Source organism: Mauremys reevesii, linkage group 6 (genome assembly GCF_016161935.1).
Source record: "Mauremys reevesii isolate NIE-2019 linkage group 6, ASM1616193v1, whole genome shotgun sequence".
Taxonomy (NCBI): domain Eukaryota; kingdom Metazoa; phylum Chordata; order Testudines; family Geoemydidae; genus Mauremys; species Mauremys reevesii.
This window is the reverse complement of record NC_052628.1, coordinates 22,194,050-22,218,094: the sequence shown is the minus strand read 5'-3', so window position 1 is coordinate 22,218,094 and position 24,045 is coordinate 22,194,050. Positions and strand designations below refer to the sequence as shown.

The window sequence follows — 24,045 nt, the reverse complement described above, 5'->3', positions numbered from 1 at the left end:
TTGGTTTTTATTTTACACTGTGTTGAAAGCAAATCATTCCTTTTTAATAAAGTATACACAAATAGCCTCACTTAGAATACACTTTTAATGCACATAAAAAAAAGTATTCATCTTACAAATTGTTTTGCAATCCAAATATACAATAGCTTGGAAAACAAGTATTTTAGAAAACAAAAGCCAATGTGTAAAAAGACTGCTTAAAACAACTAAAACAGTAAGTTTCTGTATGGCTGTCTTTACAGTTTTCTTACTGCATCATCAATATCGGAAATCTGTTCCTTCAGCTGGCTCCACTGTTCTGGATTTAAAGAAATACCTGAAATGCATTAAAAACAAATCCTCAGTGCAGCAATATCAAGATTTTGTACAACTTTAACAATAGTTGAACCCAAAACAATCTTACTATGTCATCAATATTTTTGTAACTAACAATGTTAGTTGTAGTGAGTGTTAAATGAATAATTAATTACATTAACTAAAATATCTATGACTATTCACTGGAATATTTACATTTAACTTCTGGCTAAACAAGAGGTTAGTCTGTTCATGGATTCTGTTTGAATGTGAGAAGATACAAACTGTAGTGCAGCATCTTTGTAGAAACCCATCCACAGGTGTTATGTGAATCACAAGAAGCTACAAATGGCAGGCTGCACTAAAACTCTGGATGAGCTGGAGAGGCCCAGGCTTCTTTCTTTGGTGTGATAAAAGCCATGTTTGTGGATTGAGTTTACACACACATGTTCTTAGATTCATAGATTTCATGGCCAGGCAGGACTATAATGATCAACTAGCCTGACCTCCTGTAAAATTTGACCCAGTGAACTTTTGCAAAATGTTTTAGATGTTTTCTAAAAAGATAATCTTGATTTCAAAATGGTCAGTGATGGAGAATCCACTATGACCATTGATAAACTGTTCCAATGGTTAATTACCTCCGCTGTTAAAAATTTAAGACTTATTTCCAGTCTGAATTTGGCTAGCTTCAACTTCTAGTCTTTGGATTGTGTTACACCCTTCTCGGCTAGACTAAGGAATGAGGAACAAGTATTTAATAACTGGCTCCTCAAAGTCACCCCTTAATCTTCTTTGTTAAAACTAAATTCTGTACATTAAGCATGTAAACATTATTGAAGCAGCACTGTGCTGCACCCCATTCTTCTCTCCCACCACACAGAATAGTATGACATTTATCTATATTTTCTCATGCACCAATCTTACTCATGCCTCTACACGTTTCTTATACTTTTAACCCATTGTTTATTTAAGGATTTATTCAATTTTGTCTCCATTCATTCAAGGAGCAGTCTAGACGCACTTTGAGAAAACCTGTGATAGGGCCCAAGGGAAACAGGATCAGGACTTTTTTGGTAACGAATATTATTTTTTTTTGAGAATATTACACGTAAGTACTGCTGATGTCAGCCATCTGTGAACTTTAATCTAGAGGGGGAAAAAAAAAAAACCTTTTCCTACATTCTCCCATGTTTTGGGCACCAGCTAGTCTGAACATGCTGTCACACAGTTTTATCAAGTTTTCAGAGAAGACAGGTTTGTTTTTATAAAGAAATCTTGAACACTTGACTGAAACTGAATATTTAATTTTGTACTGGAAAATATCAAACAGCATTAAGCCCTTTCAGTCAGAAAATATACAAAACTCAAAATTCTTACCATAGTCACCAACTTCATTTCTAGAGAACAGACCAACAAAGTATCAAGTATTCTAATCTAGCATAGGTTTTCAAAGTGTGCTGATTTCAAAGCAATTAAAATCAATACTGATTTTAAGATTAGATTTTAGTTTAGTTTCCGAAAGGAAGCATCACATTGTTTTCTCTGTTATAAACTGTCATCTACTGATGTAATATTAGTGTTAGCTACATAGACATAACTAAAAAAATTAAGTGATATTTAGGCTACACTACATCCTATATTGGCAAAACTTATGCCACCCAGGGGTATGAATATTCCACCCCTGAGCAAAGCAAGTTACACCAACATAAGCGCTATGTCGGCAGAAGAGCTTCTCCCACCGACATAGCTTATTCCACTCATGGAGGTGGATTTTTTATCGTGACAGGAAAGCTCTCCCCCTTTGGCACAGAGCATCTTCATCAGATGCACTGCAGCTGTATTGATACAGCTGCGTTGCTGCAGCACATATAGACATGGCCTTAGTAACATGCATGGCTTGTTCCAGCAGCAACTTACTTTACCAAACAAACTTCTTCAGAGAGTTTGTGGTAGTCAAATTTAGTGATGTAACATTTCTGATTTAGTCAACATTTGTTTAGTCATGCTGGATTTACAAAAGGGCTTATGGAGTTAGCCACTTAATTCCCACAGAATTTAAATGGGATTTGCATGTTTAAGTCATTAGGCTCCACTGAAAATCCTAGCCTGAAACTACAGTACAAGTAAATTTTGTTGGGATTACACCAGAACCAACATGTTAGAATGTTACTGCTTGGGCTCAGCTTTCCCAATTGCTGAAGTAACAAAACTTCAACTGAAACCAAGCTCTAGTGTGATATGTACTAAATCAACAGTAGGTAATGGCAAAAAAAGTTTTTTTTTTTTTTTCAGTTTTAGTAAACTGACTAAATAAATGAGAGAAACTGCACTGAGACATTTTCTAGAATACAGTGTCTTCATCTGCCACCTGGATTAATTGTTCAAGATGGTTACCTACTTCCTTTACACACTGTCAGTTTCTGAAATTAGAACAAACTAGTCAAGATTTAGATAATGTCGTTTGTACACCTGCAGCAGCTTCAACCCCAGGAGAAAAAAAAAGTTATTTACTGAGTTCTACATCTGAGAGACTGGCCAGACATTTCCACCAGTCCACGGGTTTAACTTCACTGAGTTCAGCAGCAAACACATTTTTGGGTGGTTCTCTTCCAGCTCTGAAAATTTATTATAATGTACATGTCATAGCAGCATTAATTTCATTTTTACTTTTAACATCTGTACTGGTTCTTTAGATTGAGAATGCAGGAAAGGAAGTTGAATCAAGGAAGTGCTTTACATATCTACAATTTAATTTTGGGTACCATTGACATTTTTCCTGATCCTTGTTAAAGCTTGAGCCATCTCAAACTCTTCAGAAAAAGTTGTAAGAAAAATTAGCTGCTTATATGAACCAAGCAATCTTCAACTATGAACTCTTCATTGAGAATACCAATATTGACTACAAAGTAGTCCATGGTTGTTTTGGATGATGAAAATGGATATTTCTTTGACTGAGCACCAAACAAGCATTCTAACACGTTTAGTTGTACTGCTGCTGCCGGATGCATCAGATTGGTATATCTCCAATTATTACCTATCTCCTAGAACTGGAAGGGACCTTGAAAGGTCATCAAGTCCAGCCCCCTGCCTTCACTAGCAGGACCAATTTTTGCCCCAGATCCCTAAGTGGCCTCCTCAAGGATTGAACTCACAACCTTGGGTTTAGCAGGCCAATGCTCAAACCACTGAGCTATCCCTCCCCCATAGTGATAGTGATAATGATGAAGCTAACAACAATGCAGAAAGTGGTCATTCATCTCACCTGTATAATTCTAAAATTAACTGCCTGAAAACTTCGTTGACACACAGATAAAGTTGCCCAGTTCTGCCTCGTGCCCTTCCAGAATGTGGAGAGTGGCTAAACTTAAACCTCTGAAAACCAGGAAATACAAAGTTAAGGTTGTGTTGCAGGGATGGTGTGTACCTTAACTCTGTCCCTCTCCAGCTGGCAACAGACACTAGGAACAGCTCAGTAAAAATGGTGCCATAAGATGACATGAGGAAGGACTATGAGAAAGTGCTATTGTTTGTGTTGCGTTCCAGATCTGAATTGCACCACCGCTATAAAATATAAATTGGAATAGCCATTGCATTCCAAACTCCTATTTTCACCTCAACTAAAATTTTGGAATTAAATTTCTCATGCCTAGACACTCCCAACCTAAGAGGGTTAACAGAAGTTGATAGTTTATCTGTACTCAGTTAATCCAAAACAGTTAGCTTTTAAAACTTCAAACTTTCAATGGATTTAGTCTGAATTGAGGATTAATAATTGGACATTCCAAGAAATTTAGTTAAAAAAACTGAAAAAATTATGTACGGTGTTTTGCGCACACAATGTTTATACCAGCAGTATAGTAGTTCAACCTGCTTGTGGTTAGTTTTTAATTCGTTGCCTAAACTAGTTCAGACAGCATGTCTGGGTCAAGTTCAAAACTCAGCAGTACAAGGCTGTCAAATCAATATGGTTACCTGGACATCACCATTATATTATGATGCCCCACTGCACTGCCACCTTTGATATTCTTTCATGGTCCAGTCCCATGCCCACTGTAGTCAATGGGAGCCTTTCCCTAAACATGAACAGGCACTGAATGGAGCCTTTAATGACAAACTTCTAACCTTCAAACGCTTAAAATTCTCATTCAGATTAAACTAAATTTCTCTGCTTCTTGTTATAAACCCCACAGGAAAATAACCCAGCAATATTTAACTTTGTTTTTAAATATTTTTCTAAAATGTAATAAAAACACTAACATTACTCACCAAAAGATCCAGAATATTCAGACTGACAGAGAAACAGTATCTTCAATGTCATCCTTGGCATGGGTAGCACACTTTTCAAAATGTTGTTTCATTCCTGCTACCAAGCCCTGCATTGTCTTTGTTACGCTTATACAGCATGTGATCCTTTCTTAATACTTCCAAATGATACAGGAATCTCTTCAAAAAAATATTCCCATATGGGACTTTTGCATCTTGGAGACACGGTAGGTTTCCCCAAAAAATGTTTAGTACTATAACTTACTGGTATAACACTGTAAAAATTAAACAAAATTTTTCTGCAAAATTTGTATTAAAGCAGTTGTGTTTCCACTTTAGTGTTCTCAACTGAACCCTGTTCAGCTGCAAAACTAGTAATAGGTTATCATGCAGTTTATTATCTCATGCAATGGTAACTTAAAACTATCTGGGGGAAATAAGAAGTGCTAAGATATTAGAGAAAACACAACAGTTATTCAGTAGTCCAGGTTACAGAATTTAATACTTTTCCCATCTATAGTTTCTACAGAGATAAAATCCAGACTTGTTTTGATTAATCCTATTTAGATATGGTGCCTAACTTCAATCCACTGCAACACAAACTTTTTTCATTTTAAATTATGAAAATTTAAAGCATAAACTTTCAGGCAGATAGTTGTAAATTCCGATTTAAATTTGCTTTGTTTAAAAATGGTCTTTTTATCTTTAAGTTACGGGGTTTTATACCCTGTTCTAAAACTGTGGACCATATCCTCATTGCCAAGGAACCAAAATACTTTTAGGAGTGGGAGAAGAGAAGGAAAGAGAACTGCGGCATGTGCCTAGATTTCCCCCCTCCTGCCCCCCAGTATTAATGCTTTCCCATTAAGCCATCTTCTAAGTAACTAAAATATTTTATTGAGTAAGTATCAAGGCACATTAAAATTTTGCATTAGAATCAAGAATGGCCTCATTATTTAGCTGTGAACCATATGAATCTGGTACTTACAGAATTCTTGAAGTTAGATGATTTTCCACTTTCCTCAATAAAGCTAAGCTAAATATACTTTAATACTATGCAACCAATGACACAAAATAGAAGTTCACCTTTTCTGCCAGGTTTCATTTCACCTTCTTGATCCATCCAGTATTCTCTAATATCAATTAGGACTTTCCCCTTAAAGTCACGAACACTGACATACCTCATTTTGCCAATCTGCCAATAAAAACAAATCATCAGAATTTAATACATTTTACACATACAGGATTATTCATTTTTCTAATCAGCATTAAATACTTTGACATGAGGCACTGCATACTGCTACAGCTTATTTTAGATTTAAGTAGAAATGATTGGATTAAGTATTTTCCTGAAGAAGTATATCGGGACTAATAAGTGGTGACAGCATTAATGGATGAAGGACTTAACACATTAGGAGAATTCAGCATTATTTCCTGGAAAAATGGGTGTCCTCAAAAGCAACTTCATGTGTACCTAAAAGATGAATTCCTAATAAATACTGCCAACTTAAATTACTGATTTCAGAAAAAGCTCCTGCTTCCTTGTGCAAAATTTGTTAATGAAACTAGAAAATGCTAAGAGAAAACAATCCATTCAAATTTGTTTTCAAGCTCTGAGACTAATGAAGATGATAGAAGAACTATCACCTTCTCCTGCTCTAAATCGGAGTTCATTTCAATGTTTCCAGAAACAAAAGAGATCTGCATAGGTTAAACAAACAGAAATCCTTGAAGTTCTGAATTTACTGGAAAAATTTGTGGTGGAGGCCACAAACTCCAAACACACACAGATTGTCTGATGCTTAGCTCAAGGCTAAATCCTCACAGAATTAGAGAATTGGATATCACAACCAAATTAAATCCTAGGTGGCACAAGAAAGCAGATTTCACATCTATATATGGCAAGCAACTGTCTAGTTTTCTCAGATTAACTGCACCTAACAGCATCATTAGAACTTCCAAAATGACACTATAAACCAAGACAAAATACTGGGAACAAGTGATACAATCAATGAACCAAAGTTAGAATTGAATGGCATAGCATGGATTATTTTACTCTACCAAATCTCATAATTGTTTTTTTCTGGGTATCTCACTTTCACTCTAACACTGTAACCTTATTTAGCCAAAAGATGACAAGAGATTGGTTTTATTATCCAGGTATAGCATAGCATTCAAAGCATTTAAAGTTCTCTTCATAAAGATTACAGAATACAAACTATAACATGCTTCCTCACGAACCCTTCAACCAACAGCCTCTAGAAGTAGCATCATCAACATTACCTGGAACATATTCTCATCTCTGTTGCTGCTTTGCTTAGAGGAAGCTGCACCTTTAGAACTTTCACCAGTCTTTTGTTTCTTTACAGGCTTTTCTGGAGCTACTTGCTTTTTCCTCTTTGCCTTTAACCAAAAATTTAAAACAATATAAACAAAAACACAAAGCACATCCCATTTTATTAGTTATTAAAAGAAGAAATTAGAGAACTATTAATACAGTAAATTTTGGGTGGGATTTTCAAAAGTGCGCTAAGATGTCCTAATTCTGCTCCTACTGAAGTCAATGGTAAAACTCTCATTGGACTCCAAGAGGAACAGATTTAGGAGAATAAGCACTTTTATAACCCAAAGAAGATCTAAATAAAATTGAGGTGGACATTAAATTTTCTTTTTATACACACTCACCTTGCACTTTTTACATCTCCCCAATTCAAGGAAGAGGGAAGGAGAGAAAGGATGTTCCTATATCTCCTTTATTCTGACTTTACCATTTTGTTACTAATTTACATACAGCACTCCAAGATCTTCATGCTTCCACACCTTATCTGCAGTGAACTACAGAATATACATAACAAAATAATAGTTTTGTCCTATCCACAGAAAACTCAGCCAGCACTTCAAATACAGAATGCTCACTACAATCATTGTAGCCCAGCATGTATATCAACTCTTGATGGGCTTGAGAAGCTAAACAATCATGTTTCTCAACATCAGCTTTCACAGCTGTTTAGGAGGAAAAGAAATGTTAACAGAGCAAGGGAACTAAAATGATTTAGTATTTTTGCTCTCACCACAGAGATCCACAGAACTCCAAGAATCTTGTGGTTAGATGCCACAAGTGAAATAACAAATGATACAAAGCCAATCAATCTTAAAAAAAGAAGTTTCATTCCATTTTTAGAAGGATCTCACCTTCTGACCACTGATCCCAGTTTTAACAAAAGGCTAGGCAACACAAATAGTATGGCGTACACATTCCATCAGAATTGAATTGCCTCCTAATCCAAGCCAGAAGAAGTTTGTTTGGTGTTTTGTTTTTTAAATTACTAGACTAAAATGCAGTAAACAATTGTCCAATATTCACCTTTTTGTCAACTTCACTATCTGAATCACTGGCAGATGAGCTTGAAGACACAAGTTCCTTTGATTTAGGCATTCTGGAGAGAAGAAAGATAGTGAACATAACATATATAGGAAACATTGCCCTTTATGACTGGAATGCACTCCCCAAACAGCTTTGCTAAGCCTCTTCTCTCATCTTATTCAAATATCTCATATTTGAAGCCAACATGAAGTGGCAGGAAACTTCAATATATGTCTATCTGAGCAACATGTCATTATCATCCTAGTCCTTTATCTCCCTTTCCTTTGATCCATTCCCTTCATTTGTGTAGTGTCTCACTTATTTTGAAACCTCTTCAGGACAAGGACTCAGGGCAGGTGTAGTCAGTGTAGTTAATCCAATTCTGCAAGAGGCAGTAGCTATGTCAATGGAAGAAGCCCTCCCATTGACATAGTGCTGGCTACACCAGAGATTAGGTCGGTATAACTATGTTGCTCAGGGGTGTGGATTGTTCAGACCCTTGAGAGACGTAGTTATACTGATGTACGTTTATAGTGTAGACCTGGCCTCTGTTTTTACTTGATTTGTGATACATTTAACACATTTTGGGGTGCACAAAATAGTAATAAACAGCTCAGTCTAAGTCACTATGGATTTAATTTATTATCAAAACAAACTAATTAAACATTTCTACATACATTTCAATAGAAGTTTTCAATGAATGTCACAAAACATATGGGTACAACATTATCTAGCAAATGACTCCCTTCACTCTTATGTATTGTTATTTTGTCTACTTTGATTTCCATGTGACAGAATGACAAGTACTGGTTAAGAGATACAGACCCATCATCATAAACTTTTCTACCTATGTTTCAAGAAATTAAAAGAAAATATGGTGTGTGGTTAAGCCAAATTGAGGTGAGATATCTAAAATTGTATTCTCAGTTCTGCCACATATTTCCTAGGTCAGGGGTTCTCAAACTGGGGGTCGGGACCCCTCAGGGGGTCATGAGGTTATTACATGGGGGGAAGTCACGAGCTGTCAGCCTTCACCCCAAACCCCACTTTCCCTTCAGCAATGGTGTTAAATATATACAAAAAGTATTTTTAATGTATAAGTGGGGTGGGGGTCGCACTCAGAGGCTTGCTATGTGAAAGGGGTCACCAGTTCAAAAGTCTGAGAACCATTGTCCTAGGTGATCTCAGACAAACCACTTATGGCCCAATTTTCATTAGTTAGGCATGCATGGAAATCCATATCTTTTGAAGGTATACTGCCAGATGTGTCTACTCTGCAAACCTATCGATATAGTATTTGAACATCTAGTATTCCATGTAGAGAAGAGGCACAGGAAGGATTCTAATTAATTGCTTTTAATACCTTTCAGCTTTTGAAAGAACAAAGCAGAAAAGTAGGTTATAAAAGGGAATAGTTTGTAAGGAAGGAACTATAGTGAGAGATTGGGGAGTATGTGGACTACTGGTTTATGTCAAGTAAGGGGGAGGATGACTATCAGGGCAATAACATAGTGCAAGGTAGTGTGTTAGGATGAAAGGCACAATAATATATGGCATGGGTAGCCAAACTGGCTCATGAGCTGCATGTGGCTCTTTTACAGTTAAAAAGTGGCTCATGGAGCCCCCCCACTCACCACCTACCAGACTTGGTGGAGAGCGAGGAGGTTCAGGACCTCTGCAGGGTGGGGTGGGGTAGGGGCTTCTATCCAATGGGGAGGTGGCCTCAGGGCATCAAGCCCATGGGGCAGGCCTGTCCTGGCTTTCAAACTTCTGAAGATTGTCTTCTGTGGCTCAGAGGGTCAATAAGTTTAGCCACCCCTGACATATGGAATGAATACATGCGGGGAAAAGAACAGCGTCAGGTGAAAAAGCAGCCAAGGTGAGGGGAAATGGAACACAGGAGAGGAGGAGGGAGAATAGGAAATTGGAATGTGCTGAGGGTTACAAAAGGGATGCGAGGGGGAAAAAAAACCAGTTTGCCATGTTACAAGGTTGTTAATGTGCTGAAGAGGGGCAGGATCCACTACCTGGGTGGGGAACAGGATGAAAGAAGGTAGGCCAGTGAGTCTGATACAGCCTGCAGGCAACAATACAGAATTTTAAAAAAGGAGAGAGAGAGAGAATGAACAGCAAGAAGTGCATGAAAGGAATAAGGAGGAATGGGAACCAAGAATGAGAATGGGGTGAGGGAATAGAGAACCAATGGGGAATAATATAGGGGAAATTAGGGAAAGACATCATGGAGGAACAGGGCAATGGGGATCGAATGGGTCACTCAGGGGCAAGGTTATCTAGTATACAGGGTTGGGAAGACAGTGCACCACGCAGAGGGATACGGGTCACGAGGTGGGCGTGGATATGGGGCGCCCAGAGGAAAATGAGGTGGAGAGGGGTCACTGAAAGGGGAATGGAGGAAGAGGAGACTGGACAGGTCACTGCGTAGAGAATGGGGGACAGCCTACAAACACAGGAGAAGAAGGGGGGAGGCGGTTCCCAGCCGCCATTTTCTCCCTCGTTCAGACGCTCCCCTCCCCCTAATGGAGAGAGAATGGGGCAAAGCCGGGACGAGTTAAGAAAGGGACACACGACACCGAATCACGGAGGGCGGACGGGGTGGGTGACTGGGGGGCAGCTCACGGCGTGGGGGGCGGCCGTCATGTCATGGAGAATGGGAGTGGGTCGCGCCGTGGGGGATGGGGGTAGGCGGTTCCCCGCCGCCATTTTCTCCCTCATTCGGATGAGCTTTCTTTGCCCCCCAAACATGGCAGCATCTCCTGACGCAGCGCCCCCCGCCCGCCCCCAAACGGTGAGCGGGAGAAGGTCTTCCTGCCCCACGGCACTGGGCAGAGCAGGAGCGCGGCGGGAATCCCGCGGGCCGAGCCTTCCCCAGCGTTCGAGACGCGGCGGCTCAGCCTCCCGCCTGGTCCGAGCGCGGAGCTGCCCGACCACCCCTCCCCCGGCTGCGACAGGCCCTGAGCTGGGGGAGGGAGATATAAGATGGCGGCGGGTGCCAGGCGCGCAGCCCCCCCTGGGGGGGGGGAGAGGGGGCGCGAGAGCGATGCGATACTCACGTCCCGCTGGCTCTGCGTGCTGCTCTCTTCTCCGAAGCACACCACCACTAAGAGAAACGGAAATGTCGCAACCGGCAAGCCCCACCCACCCGCTCGCGTCATTACGTCCCGCAGCGCGTCCCGTAGGGTGCTCCGGAGGCGGGGGTGTTTAAAGAGGAAGGAAGCGTCTCTTTACTCCGAGCCACGAGGCGCCATGGGCGGCCTTGTGCTTCCTTCCCCGGCCTAGAAGGCATCGTCCCCCCCTCTCCCCGCCCTCCACCTATTTACTCCCTTGAGCGGGCAGCGAAGCGTAACAGCCCCTTTGTGCAGGGCCTGTCTCTTGGTCTCCCCTGCACCCTAAATTGAAGGGAGACCAGACAGGTCAAGAGCAGGGACTCTGGGGCCCGATCCCTTTGCACAGCAGGTGCATCTCAGCCCCCATGGCAGCTGGAGAACTACTAACACCAGGCCACCCTGCTGATAATCTCAGCACAGATTTGGGGAGTAAACTAGTTTCACAGCCTTCAGCACTGGCCTTTCCAACCTGTGTCACAGCTATCACAGAGCCAGGGGCGGCTTCAGGCACCAGCACGCCAAGCGCGTGCCTGGGGTGGTAAGCCACAGGAGGCGCTCTGCTGGTCGCTGCAAGGGTGGCAGGCAGGCTGCCTTTGGTGGCTTGCCTGCGGAGGGTCCGCTGGTCCCGCAGCTTCGGCGGACCTCCTGCAGACGTGCTGCCGAATCCGTGGGACCGGGGACCTCCCGCAGGCAAGCTGCCGAAAGCAGCCTGCCTGCCGTGCTTGGGGCCACAAAATACCTAGAGCCATCCCAGAGCAGTAGCTGCATGACTCTGGGGGCCCTATCACTTACTCTTGAGACTTTGTCCTTGTCCAAGAAGTCTCTAGGTCTTAGATTTGCAAATAAAATCTTCCAAAGGTGAACAGCTGCAGTCCCATCCTGCAGTCAACATCTAAACATGCAGTAGCTCTAAAAGATTCCCTCATTCATCCCAATGGGTGTTAAATTGTCACTAGCATTCAGAATTAAGTGCTAGTTTAGTGATGAAATAGAGCTGTGCTGAGTTTCAGGGGAACATATAGTATCATCAGTTGGAGTTATACCAACTGCCCTACAGATAGTAGACAACCTTCCAAGACTCGCCTTCCACAAGCACTAAATTCACACTATTACTATTTCACACTATTTCTTTATGAAGCTTCGGCCTCAGTCTTGGGTAGGGTGATCAGATAGCAAGTATGAAAAAATTGGGATGGGGGTGGGGGGTAATAGGTGCCTATATAAGTAAAAGCCCAAAAAATCAGGACTGTCCCTATAAAATCAGGAAATCTGGTCACCCTATTCTTGGGTGGCAGGGCTCAGGCTTCAACCCCATGTGACAGGGCTTTGGCTTTCTGCCCTGGGCCCCAGCAAGTCTTATTGCTGGCCCTGCTTGGCAGCCCCCTGAACCCTGCTCACAGCCCCCCAGGGGACCTCAGACGCCTGATTGAGAACCACTAAACTTAGAACCTCCTCTGTACAATAATACAGCATGCACATCATTATGGGTATGTCTACATGGCAGCTGGGAGCAAGGTACCCAGCCTCAGACAGACAGACTCACGGGAGCTCCACTTAAGCTAGCACACTAAAAATAGCAGCATGGTGTGGTCATTGCAGTTCAGGCTCTCAAGGGTCTGAATCTCCTCGGAAGTGGTAACGTCCACACTACTATTTTTAGCATGCTAGCTCATGCCAAGCTAGTGTGAGCAGGCTTACCCAGCTGGGCCTGGGATATTCACTTCCAGCTGCAGTGTAGACCTACTCCCTGCTAATAGATGGTAACCATGCAAATGAGATTATGTAACGCTAGTACAGCAGTGACTTTGCTATGTATTTGTTAAATGTCAGAGAATGCTCAGTATGAAGAAAGCATTTTCCAGAAACCTGAAGAATCTCATTCTGAGTTCTTCCACTGACCTGCCTCCCAAGTCTTTAGTACATGTTGCACATAAGGGTCTTTGACACTGTTGGACAATCCACTTCATTTGGTGTCCCATGCCTGCCATACAAGATACTGTACCTGAAAGAGCTAGTTCTCTTCTCTTAACTCTAGTGAAGGAGTTTAATTCCTTGCTGCAAGACTCTGTGGAATACATGCACCTTATCATTTGGTCATTTCTATTAACTAGAAGGTTCCATATCTTCATTAATAGCTGGGGCCAGATTAAGGTGTAGGCACTAGAGGCCCAAGCCTAGAGCCCTAGGAGTCATGTTATTACATAAGAATCTTTTTTTTTTTTTAAGAGAAGTTTCTAGCCCTTCTAGTTGGAAAGAATAGGTTGAAAAGATGACCTGAGTGTACCCAATGCACTGATGTCTGAATAGGTCTACAGAGTCTAGAGCCTAAGACAACAGCTTAACATGGATGTACTACCCCATGTATCTCAATGAGGTATTAACACCAAGACTCACTGCTTTGGAGTGCCATGCCAACACCAGTCCAGCAGAGAACTCTCGGTAGCAGGAGAACAAGAATGCAGCACCCATCCAAGCAGATGCACTCCAGCTGCTGAGATAAACAAAGCTCCTGGCAGCTCTCCTAGGGGGACAAAGGGCCCCAGTGACTCTACCTTTCTGTGCCGGGAGAAGGGGGCTACCATTTTCAAATGGTGCTTTAAAGGGGCCAATTTCACAAAGCTGGAAACAATTGAGCTAAATCAGTTCAGAGGAAGAATTTTCTCAGAAAAATATGTATGATAATTGGAAATTGTTTAAGAACATTTTATTAGATGCCCAAAAAGACACAATCAAGGAAAAAAGCTGCATTGTGTTTTTTTTAAAAGCTGGTTTAGAGAAGAATATAATGTGTGTGTGTGTGTGTGTGTGTGTGTGTGTGTGTGTGTGTGTGTGTATATATATATATATATATATATATAAAAATAAATAAAATAAATGGAAGAAGTGGGAAGTTGATAGTCATTAATTTAAATTAGAAGCTAGGAATTCTAGAAAATTGATAAGGGAAACCAAGAGACATGGCGAAATCTATGGCCAACAGAGTTAAACACAATAGGAAGGAGTTTAAGCATATTAGGAACTAAAAGAATTCTAACTGTTATTGTCCATTAATAGAGGGAAATGATAGAATTATTAATAATAATGCAGAAAAGTTACATATTTCTGTTATTTATTTGGGGAAGAATCATTAGATATGAGTACATCATCTACACTCTTTCCATTCCACCCTCTCAGAAGAATGTTAAACAGCAGCTACTAAAAGTAGTCACTCTTAAGTCAGGAGATCCAGATAGCCAGCCCTTTAAAGTCTTGGATGAAAGTTAAAGGGCTAACTGGACCATTAATGTTTATTTTCAATAAGTCTTGGAACACCAGGAAAATTCCAGAAGATTGGAAGAAAGCTAATGTTGCACCAGTATTTAAAAAAAGAGTAAATGGGATGACCCAGATAATAAGCCTGTCAGTCTGACATGGATTGCAGGCAAGAAAATGGAACAGCTGATTCAGGATCCAGTTATTAAATAATTAAAGGAGAAGGAATATAATTCTGTAAACCCATGTTGATGGGCATTAAAGTAGAGCCTGTCAAACTAAGTTGATATATTTTTAGGAGATTCTAAGTTTAATTGATTAAGATAATAGTCTTGATGTAATAACCTGAACTTCTGTAAGGCTTTTGACTTGGTACATGACATTTTGATTAAAAAATTAGAAAGATATAAAATTAACATGGAATGCATCAAATGAATTAAAGGCTGTAAACAGGGAATGGGTACCTGGAGTCCTGCAGGATTGACCCTATGCTATTTAACATTTTTTATTAATGACCTGAAAGAAAATATAAAATCATCTCTGATCAAGTTTGCTAATGACACAAAAAGTGGGGGAGGAGTAAATAATGAAAAGGACAGGTAACTGATCCAGAGCGACCTGGACCACTTGGAAACCTGGGCTCAAGCAAACAGTATGCATTTTGTTATGGCTAAATGTATATATCTAGGCACCAAGAACGTAGGCCATACTTACTGCTTCCCAGGATAGTCCTGCATTGTGAGTCTGAAAAAGACTGAGGGTTTTGGTGAATAATCATCTGAACATGCAATGCTGTGGCCAAAAGGGCAAGTGCAATCCTTGGTGCATAAACAAAAGTATCTTGAGTAGGGGTGAGAGGGAGAGAGACCGTTTTACCTCTGTATTTGGCAGTAGAGTAACCATTGCTGGAATACTGTGTCCAGTTCTGGTGTCCTCACTTCAAGAAGATTGTTGGTACATTGGAGAGGGTTCGGAGAAGAGCCATGAGAATTATTAAAGTTGCAGACCCACTCCAAGTCCTAAATGTCCACCAGCATTCATACAGGTAGGGACACACCTAGCTGCAGTTACCTGCAGGCTCTCTGACCAGCCCCTGCATGAAACAACAATAGAGAGGCTACAGCCAATGTAACCACCAGGTTCCCAGCCTATGGCCCAGAGCTGTACCGTCCTGCCCTGCTCCAAACCACAACTACTATGAATTTATTATCCAGGTGCCCCGCGCCCCGCAATGTGGAAAGAAATATGCAACAGTCTTTGTCCCTTGACCTATGATTTTCCATGCACTTCATTCCAACTTGTTGGTCTAGATTAAAACAAACAAGTTTATTCATTACAAAAAGATAGATTTTAAGTGATAGCAAACAGATCAAAGCAGATTACCTAGTAAATAAACAAAAATGCAAACTAAGTCTAAGATACTAAACAAATAGGATATGAATTAACAAATTCTCACCCTGGCTGATGATACAAGCAAGCTGTAGATTCTTAAAGGACAAGCTGCACCTGCTTTGCAGCTTGGAATCCCCCAGGTCTTTCATACAAAGGCTAGAAATCCTTTTAGCTTGGATCCAGCACTTCCCCCAGTTCAGTCTTTTCTGGGGACACCTGAAGAACAACCTTCTTGTGTGGGGAGTGAAGAACCACTGATGATGTCACTCCCTACCTTATATAGCTTTAGCATATGGTGGAAACCCTTTTTCCACAAACTCAGTTTGTGGAAAAACACTGACATCCCAAGATGGAGTCCAGAGTCATGTGGCCTGGTCACAGGCCCTTGCATACCTTGTCATAGAAGCCATTACTTACAGACTGTCTGGAGCATTCTCAGAAAGGCTCACCAGGCTTGTCCTAAGGCCTACTGTTTTCCCTAATGGATTATTAATCTGAATAAGCCCTTCCCCACCCACAATCTAGACTGAAAGCATCTTGTCTAGTGGGCATCACCCAGGTGTAACTACATTTGAAGTACAGATACAGTCAATATTCATAACTTCAGATACAAAAGTGATAAATGCATACAAATAGGATAATCATATTCAGCAAATCATAACTTTTCCAATTACCTTTTACATGACCCATTTTGCATAAAATGCATTATAATGATGCTATAATCATAATATCACTATAAAGAATATGGGGTGCAGTGTCACAGGGCTCTTTAATCGAGCAGAGGTATAATGCAAAGTTGAAGCTAGCTAAATTCAGACGGGATATAACTTTTTTTTTTTAAATCAGTGAGTAATTAACCATTGAACAATTTACCAAGAGTGGATTCCCCATCACTGAGAATTTTTACATGAAGATTGGATGTTTTTCTAAAAGACATGTTCTATGAAATATTCTGGGAAGTCTTACACAAGCAAGGCTAGGTGACTCAGAGGTTAAAATGCCCAGGGTCACTCTACACTAGTTCTCCCACCATGGTTATTACTAGCACAGCTGCACTAGTGTTACACCAACAAGAGGAGATTTTCCATAACACTCAGCACAGACAAGGTATAGGAGAGGGGAGTGGGAATAGTCTCAGTATTACCATCCAAATAAAGTTGTTTGTTGAGGAGAGATACAACTGATGAGATGCTGGGTCATCAGCTCAGCAGTTTATTCTAAAGGACAAACACATACAATAATGTATTAGAAAGCAGGGTTACAAATGTCTCCACTCCCCAAAATTTCACAAACTTATCAGCTAGGTAGGCCAGCAAGTTGTATTATCAACTACATGTCAAAGCAAGGATAACCTCCAAAGAGTCAGAGTAAATATCAACAAACCCCTAATAGCATTCTTGGGAAAAAATACTTACTTATAGGGATGAAAAGGAAACAGTTTCCTTAGGGAGACAAGCATTTTCTGTAGATAAACCCATTCTGTACTAAAAGCCAGCAATACATCAAAAGTCTTCTCCATTTTGTTTAACATGAACGCAGTCAGTCATCATATTTCTTTGTTCATCCCTAATCCACCACATATAAAGAACACATTCCATACAAATGAAAGTCACAAAATATGAGCAGAGCTAGCTCTTCACTTCTTCTATGCAAGAAGAATTTTTTAGCTATGGCTTTTTAGCAAAGCTCATGCTGAAATAAATTTGTTAGTCTCTAAGGTGCCACAAGTACTCCTGTTTTTTTTGCGGATACAGACTAACACGGCTGCTACTCTGAAACCTGACAAAATATGAGGTAATCCCACTCTTCTACTCCTCCTGTCCCCTCCCACAGCCTTTTAAAAACCTCTTTAATGTTCATAGAATAACTATGGTAGAAGGAACAAATAGAAAGACCACCACCCAGAAAAAAGTTAGTTCATTTTTACAAATAACCCATTCCATACTTACTCAACAGTTATTACACTGTTCTGTATCATGCAGGGAAAAGAAACCCCTGTTATTTGAAAGAATTAAAAGTTTTAGTTCAATTATCACTAGAGCTAGGTAAATAGCCTATACTCAAATTTAACTCAAGACTTTTCCCATCAGTTGTACGGGTATTATATATAAACACACACACACACACACACACACTAGTTGTAGAGAAAACAAAGTGAATCCATCCTAAGGCTCAGATACTAGAAAAAAATGAAAATAGCCCAGCATTATTTTAAAACAAACATACACACAATTTTTGAGCCAGTCTCATGACTTTTAAGGGCCTAACTCATGATATTTGAATGCTTAAAGTTAGTAATACTGTGCCAGTATACACTTGAAATTAGAGTCACACACAGCTGATCAGGTTCTAAATTAGAATGGGAAAGGGGAAAAAAAAATAGGAGCTCCAAATTAGGAGGAAAAGGAAGAAATGAAGGTAATGTTTAGCATAGCCACAAATACATTCAGCAGGCATTTTTTGACTACTATAAATTACAATAAGGAAGACTCTATACATATAGAATAGAGCTGGGTTTCAAGAGGTGAGTGTTTCTTTAGGAATATTAAAAACATTCCTAAATACTTAAATACAGAAGGTGTTCTTTTTCAGACCCTTATCTAATGAACAAACCCTCATACTAGAATAAAAATACCTGCACAGTCCTTTATAATTTGCAAGTATTCCAACGCACTTTGCTCTCTTAAAGGGCTAACAGCTTTTATTCCTTATACAAAAAACTTTTATGGACATTAAACACAAATCAAAATAGAGAATGACAGACACATTCTAAGTTATTTTTATATTTTAAATCAAGGACTTGGGCCCTAAAAGAAATCAAAATAAATAAAGGAGACTAGGATTTTCCCTTATGGTTCTTAATTAGTTAATCCATCCCATCTGGCCTATTTTCCTAAGAAGGCACCAAATCTGTTCTAATATCTATAGTTCCAAGCAGCAGAGTAACCTCAGGAAGAAAATGTTTGGTTAAAGTGAGAGATCTAATGTTAAACTTCCCTATGAGGAGGGGTTCCTTTGAGTAGTGTTTTGCTACTTAAGCCTGTTTCAAAAGAAAGAAACAGATTCTGGCCATTTTAGGAAAAAAGTGAAGACGACTTACTCTCCCAAGGTAAACCCTTCTTTCACTTGCTGACACATGCTGACCCAGGTGGTTCAGTTCTACTTTCAGAACCCTTAAAATACCTTCCATATTGGGTGTATTCTCTGTCTAAACTCTCTTCCTCATGAATTTCCTTCTCCTAATTCAATAATTGCATGAAAACTTCATTTAATTTCACATACAAGTTTGGCTGGAAATAATATTGTAGTGATGGATCTTTGCTCTTCATTCAGAGGGAGAAATTTTAGCCAGCATGCTTAGGTAGTTGGATGAGAATGAGGAAAAATATGACACTGCCACTTTTCCAATAAAATCTGCTTTAGCCATATAGCACTAATTAACTGCATGGTTCTTGACTCCTAATGCTATAAATTGTACAATTAATATTTGACAAGGTATATTTTTATTATTTTGTCTATAGCACTTATATTTTTCAGTAATTTTGAGCTTCAATACATTTTAATGGATGTGGGGAAAAAAATTGTCAGTTACAAATGAACGCTCTAATTTTACTCTTCTACCCCACCACACCCCAAAATAGGTTCTAGACCTATGCAATGTGTGATGAGAACAAACTGGGCTGAGGGGAGAAAGTGTGAAGGATACAATTAGGCTATGCAGTTACTTGTGTGCCATGATTGGTTCTCTGTGTGTTGCACATGCATTATGAATTCTAATTAACTAGCTTTATAATTTTATTATGAATTGTATAAAACTCAAGATAATGGGATGGGTTTTTTTCTTTTTTCATGACTCTTGTTGCACTGAAACAACAGGGAGTCCAGTGGCACCTTAGGGCATAAACTATCTAAAGAAGTGGGTGTTTTACCCACAAAAGCTTATACCCAAATAAATCTATTAGTCTTTAAGGTGCCACTGGATTCCCTGTTGTTGTTGGAGATACAGACTAACATAGCTACCCTCTGATACTTGTTGCACTGAGGCTTTGTAAATGCTGGTAACCTATTATCATTGGCTTAATGAATGGTTTAATTCATTTTATTTACTTGCATCTTAGCCTGGAACATCCACCACCTAAGCCTGTTGCCAAGAGGTAACACATTTTCTTTAATCACCAGTCTCTGTGACAAGAGTGTTAGCACTGCTTATCTTAGGCTTTTTCTTCACTGCTTAAAAAGGGGTGTGTAGAGGCGCAGGGTTATTTTACAGAAAGATAACTAACTCTCTGTGAAAGGACACATTTTGGGGAAGTGAAGACCGACTTAGTCTGGATGTCCTCTATCCTGTGTGTGGAAAAAATGTAAATTCATCTTCTTTTGTAGAAAATTCTGCCCTGCCCTGCCCTCTGGTGGCCAAACAGGGGCCATTTTAAATTTGAGGTTTTTAATAGCCTGCAGGAATATCTTTTAAAGAAACCTTTTCCACTCCTGGTACAAAAACTTCCAGGACTACTCAAGGCTGGCTCTGTCTATGATTGAGAGCTTCCAAAGAGGCTAGTTTTGTGGGGAGAGAAGGGATGAAGGGAAACCTACATCATGCAATGCTGTGATACAATAGCAGATATTTGCATCCTGTATAGGCATCCTGATACTCAAATTAAACAGTCAGAATGGATGGCAAAATGCTAAACTGCTTCTTTTTCTATTTCACCATGAAGTGGAGATCTGCTCCTGTTCCTCCTACTCCAAAGTTGAAGAAGCCAAGATTAAAGATTCACTTTCCATTTGTGTTCCTATCTGTTTTTAGGTGCATCTAAGTTTGGGTGAAGGAGGGAACCCACCCTTTGGGCTAAAATGTATCATGCTTATTATTTCCCCCCAACAACATTTTTCCATCACTTGTTAAAATAGTTTGACTATTTTTGTGGTATCTCAACGGGTGAAGAGATGGGAGAGGACTCTTCCCTTATTTAAGAAATATTTTCAGATACATGTTAACCTGTTTGAATAATTTTTTTCTTTGCCTACTCCCTTTCCCACCTACTTCTTCACTTTTTTCACCACTTTCCTTTTCTCCCATTTAAGGATGCAGAAACAGCTGCACCTCAAACTGCCATGGGGAGAGTTTATCCAAAAGTAATGGTGTATCCAATTTGCTTCAGATTACAACTCCCATCATTAAGATGTGGGATGTTTTTCTTCTAGGTATTATTTGTGCTTAATGCTGCAGTTCATCCTGCGCACTAGATCCTGCAAGCTACTACTCACGTGAGTAGTGAAGTATAGTTCATGTAATGATTTCTGGTGATTATATGAACTGTGAGCACTCTAATCAGTAGGAAATTGCTGAGGAATGTTTAGTAAAATAGTGTTGATATTTTGAGGAAAACTCTAGAGAATTTTCTAAAAGTAGTTCCTCACCCCACCACCACAGGGATATTTTAAAAATACTCTTACAACAAGTTGTTATAGTTCCATATCTAAATGAAGTGATTATACTACTCTCTCTTTAAAACAAGCTAAGCATGAAGAATCAGTCAAAATTAAACTATGTGGAAAAGCAACTTCTGTGTAGCTACATCAGGCAGCAAAGTGGAAAACCCAAGTCTACATCTGGAGTGAGTGCAGCTCGATAGTGCTGAACTCTTAAATATTCTGCACTCAGTTTGTATAACAAACTCCTTGTGATCTACACAGATTCTGCTTGTGCAGAATGAGTATAAAATTATGAAATAGAAATCAGTACTGTAGATAAGACAAGAGAATGCTCCTCCCAGATTTTTAGCTCCAAAAGTCTGAGAAGAGACAAATGTTGCAAATGTATTTGTTGAATCTTGGAGATAAGGTGGAATCACAAGGTCTGCACATCTCCTGCAGATGACTTGTTTAGCAATGTCATTTAAAAACAAAACTAAACACCCAGAGGTCATTTGTCAGAGGAGGAAAAATTTCAAGGATGAAGTGAAAAAGAAAATCACAAACACTGTAAACCTGAAGTCCAGTTATGGAAAATTAAGTAAGTCAACAGTTTCTTAGGAGCAAAATTACTCTTTTTTTTTTTAAGTGTCCTGACTCCAATTGAGGCTCTAATGACTTAATTCCCAGTTCTGTGCATTTTTCTGTGTAGGTGTCAGCTTGTGTAGAACATCTTGCAGGATAAGATCTTTAGCTGCCATGAAAGCAAAAGCAATTAAATGGCTCTAATTACTAGCTGCTTTCTTCTCAGAGAGAGGATCCAAGAGAGCACTTTCACCCATGGCACACTATCTGTTACAGGAGATTAGTAATTTTGGTAGTCTGAGATGTAAACTAAAACATCTATGTTCACCTTGTTCATTCTCTTACCAGTGCAAGTTTCTTTCCTTACTCTGCCTGAGTGGGAACAAAGATAACAAGAGGAGTACATATCTTTATTTCCTCTTGTGAAGTTACTCCATTGGCGTATGAAGCTAGGTGGAGTGATTTGGTACTACTGGTATGCTAATAATTGTGGGGAAAGTTATGTGATTAAACTATTGCAGATGCATAATCAAAACCACAGATGCCTCCCTTTTGTTATGCAGATGACATCAGATGTCTCCCTTTTGTTATGCCTATTTTATAAATATGTCCATATTGAAATAAAAGGTAAAAATTATCACTAAGAAGTCTGCTAATACATTTTGGCAGTCACTGTGTTTTTTTTAAATGATAATAGATACTCTCAAGCTGTGATAATTTAAAAAGGAGATGACTTAAACACCTTTTTTAAAAAATCACTTTGAAACAGCAAAATCCTTCTTCAAGGAGTGAAATTCTTCTCAATGATTAATTTAAAATTAAATTTAAAAAGAGTGCAACATGACAGACCTTTGTTAGTTTATTGAAGCTGCTGCAGATATTGGGTCTTAAGGTCAATATTGCCCACTGAAGGGGGGGAAAATCAACTCGTGTTTAGTCATTCCATTTCAAGGGATTTGCAACTATCAGCTCCCTAATTAAGGAAATTGCTTAAAGGTGGAACAGAATGGAACTCAATAGGTGAGAAGTAAATGTATCTAGTCTACCGAGTATAACTTTGACTATAGTTACACAAATGGTGAACTTGGTCCCATATATTTGGAGATTCTTTTAGGGTTTTTTTGAGGAATCTTAGGATGACAGGTTTCCTAACAAAGGTGATCATGTTCACTGTCTCTAAACTGTTCATACTGGGTCAACACTAAAGGACTGTATTTTCAAAGGAACCCTCTACTCATCTATTTGTGTGAGTGGAATGGGTAGTTTGTGGACTTTGTGCCTCAGCTTTGCAAAGGGATCCACCTATGTGGGCTCTTTCTTTCATGCCATGTTGTGTTGGTAGATGCAGTAGGCCCCCACATGGATATTATAAGGGAGCTACCATTTAAGATTTTGCAGGATCAAGGCCTGATGGGCAGACCCCTGCATGTGCCCAACAGGACCCCACTGATTTTAAGGGTGCTCTATGCAGCTATAAGAAACTCACTGCAGGATCATGGTGTGACTATTCATTTGCTCTGATCTCCCACATGTGGAAATACAATCTGTTCAGAGGGAGGGACCTGCAAAAGCTGAGGGTGTGTATAGAAAGGAGTGAAAATCTAGTGGCTGCCACTGACTGACTACCTGTATCACACATCTGACGAAGTGGGTATTCACCCAGGAAGGCTTATGCTCCAATATGCCTGTTAATCTTTAAAGGGCCACAGGACTCTTTGTTGCTTTTTACCTGTACCTCGAGTCACATGCTACGCTCACTATATTTTAATACTGTATATAATGTAAAAAAAAACAGGAGTACTTGTGGCACCTTAAAGACTAACAAATTTATTTAATCATGAGCTTAAATGCATCTGAAGAAGTGAGCTGTAGCTCACGAAAGCTCATGCTTAAATAAATTTGTTAGTCTTTAAGGTGCCACAAGTACTCCTGTTTTTTTTGCGGATACAGACTAACACGGCTGCTACTCTGAAACCTGTATATAATGTGTAACTGTATACATGTGCACCTGTACAAAGATAGTTGTAATGGAACTACTGATACATGCAATGACGTGTACAATACTTTCGGTGCAAAACAAATTAACGTGTTCCCCCAGAAGAAAGGGCGGAAGGTGCATGTACAGGCAATACTGTGAATGGCTTCTTTACCTCTTCCGGCTCTGGAACAGTGGCGCAAGGGGAGAAACTACATTTCCCATCAACCGCTGCCCATCCCGCGCATGCACATTCTCATTGCGGCACCCTTCCCCAACGCCAGAGAGCCAGCTGCGACATCGCGCGCGATGGCAGGATGGACGGGGACTACATCTCCCATAAGCCCCTAGTGCTCATCCGGCGCATGCGCAGCACT

General features: G+C 39.9%; 1 protein-coding gene across 8 annotated transcripts; it reads right to left on the bottom strand.

Annotated features, from left to right (window-relative positions):
- Positions 1 to 66: 66 nt before the first annotated feature.
- Positions 67 to 17,667, bottom strand: SUB1 (SUB1 regulator of transcription). 8 transcript variants are annotated; one of them, XR_005600830.1, is made up of 7 exons: positions 10,996 to 11,147; positions 7,925 to 7,997; positions 6,844 to 6,963; positions 5,647 to 5,755; positions 4,564 to 4,740; positions 3,560 to 3,669; positions 67 to 316 (listed from the first exon to the last, which is right to left on the bottom strand). XR_005600830.1 is itself a non-coding variant. In XM_039545763.1 (6 exons), the coding sequence occupies exons 3-6, from the start codon at positions 7,994 to 7,996 to the stop codon at positions 237 to 239; spliced, it is 381 nt and encodes a 126-aa protein (XP_039401697.1). In that variant the 5' UTR covers position 7,997; positions 16,838 to 16,910; positions 17,643 to 17,667; the 3' UTR covers positions 67 to 236. The 8 variants fall into 8 exon arrangements, 5 of the variants coding, with proteins under 5 accessions (XP_039401697.1, XP_039401698.1, XP_039401695.1 ...); XR_005600832.1 differs by having other exon boundaries at positions 4,564 to 4,835; positions 10,996 to 11,146; XR_005600831.1 differs by lacking the exon at positions 3,560 to 3,669.
- Between the last annotated feature and the right edge of the window lie 6,378 nt (positions 17,668 to 24,045).

Coding starts and splice junctions, on each gene's coding strand:
- SUB1 (XM_039545763.1), bottom strand. CDS start 7,996: ATGCCTAAATCAAAGGAACTTGTGTCTTCAAGCTCATCTGCCAGTGAT. Junction 5,756..6,843: donor GAGATGAGAATATGTTCCAG/GTAATGTTGATG, acceptor TTTTATTGGCAG/ATTGGCAAAATGAGGTATGT. Junction 317..5,646: donor AATGAAACCTGGCAGAAAAG/GTGAACTTCTAT, acceptor AATGCATTTCAG/GTATTTCTTTAAATCCAGAA.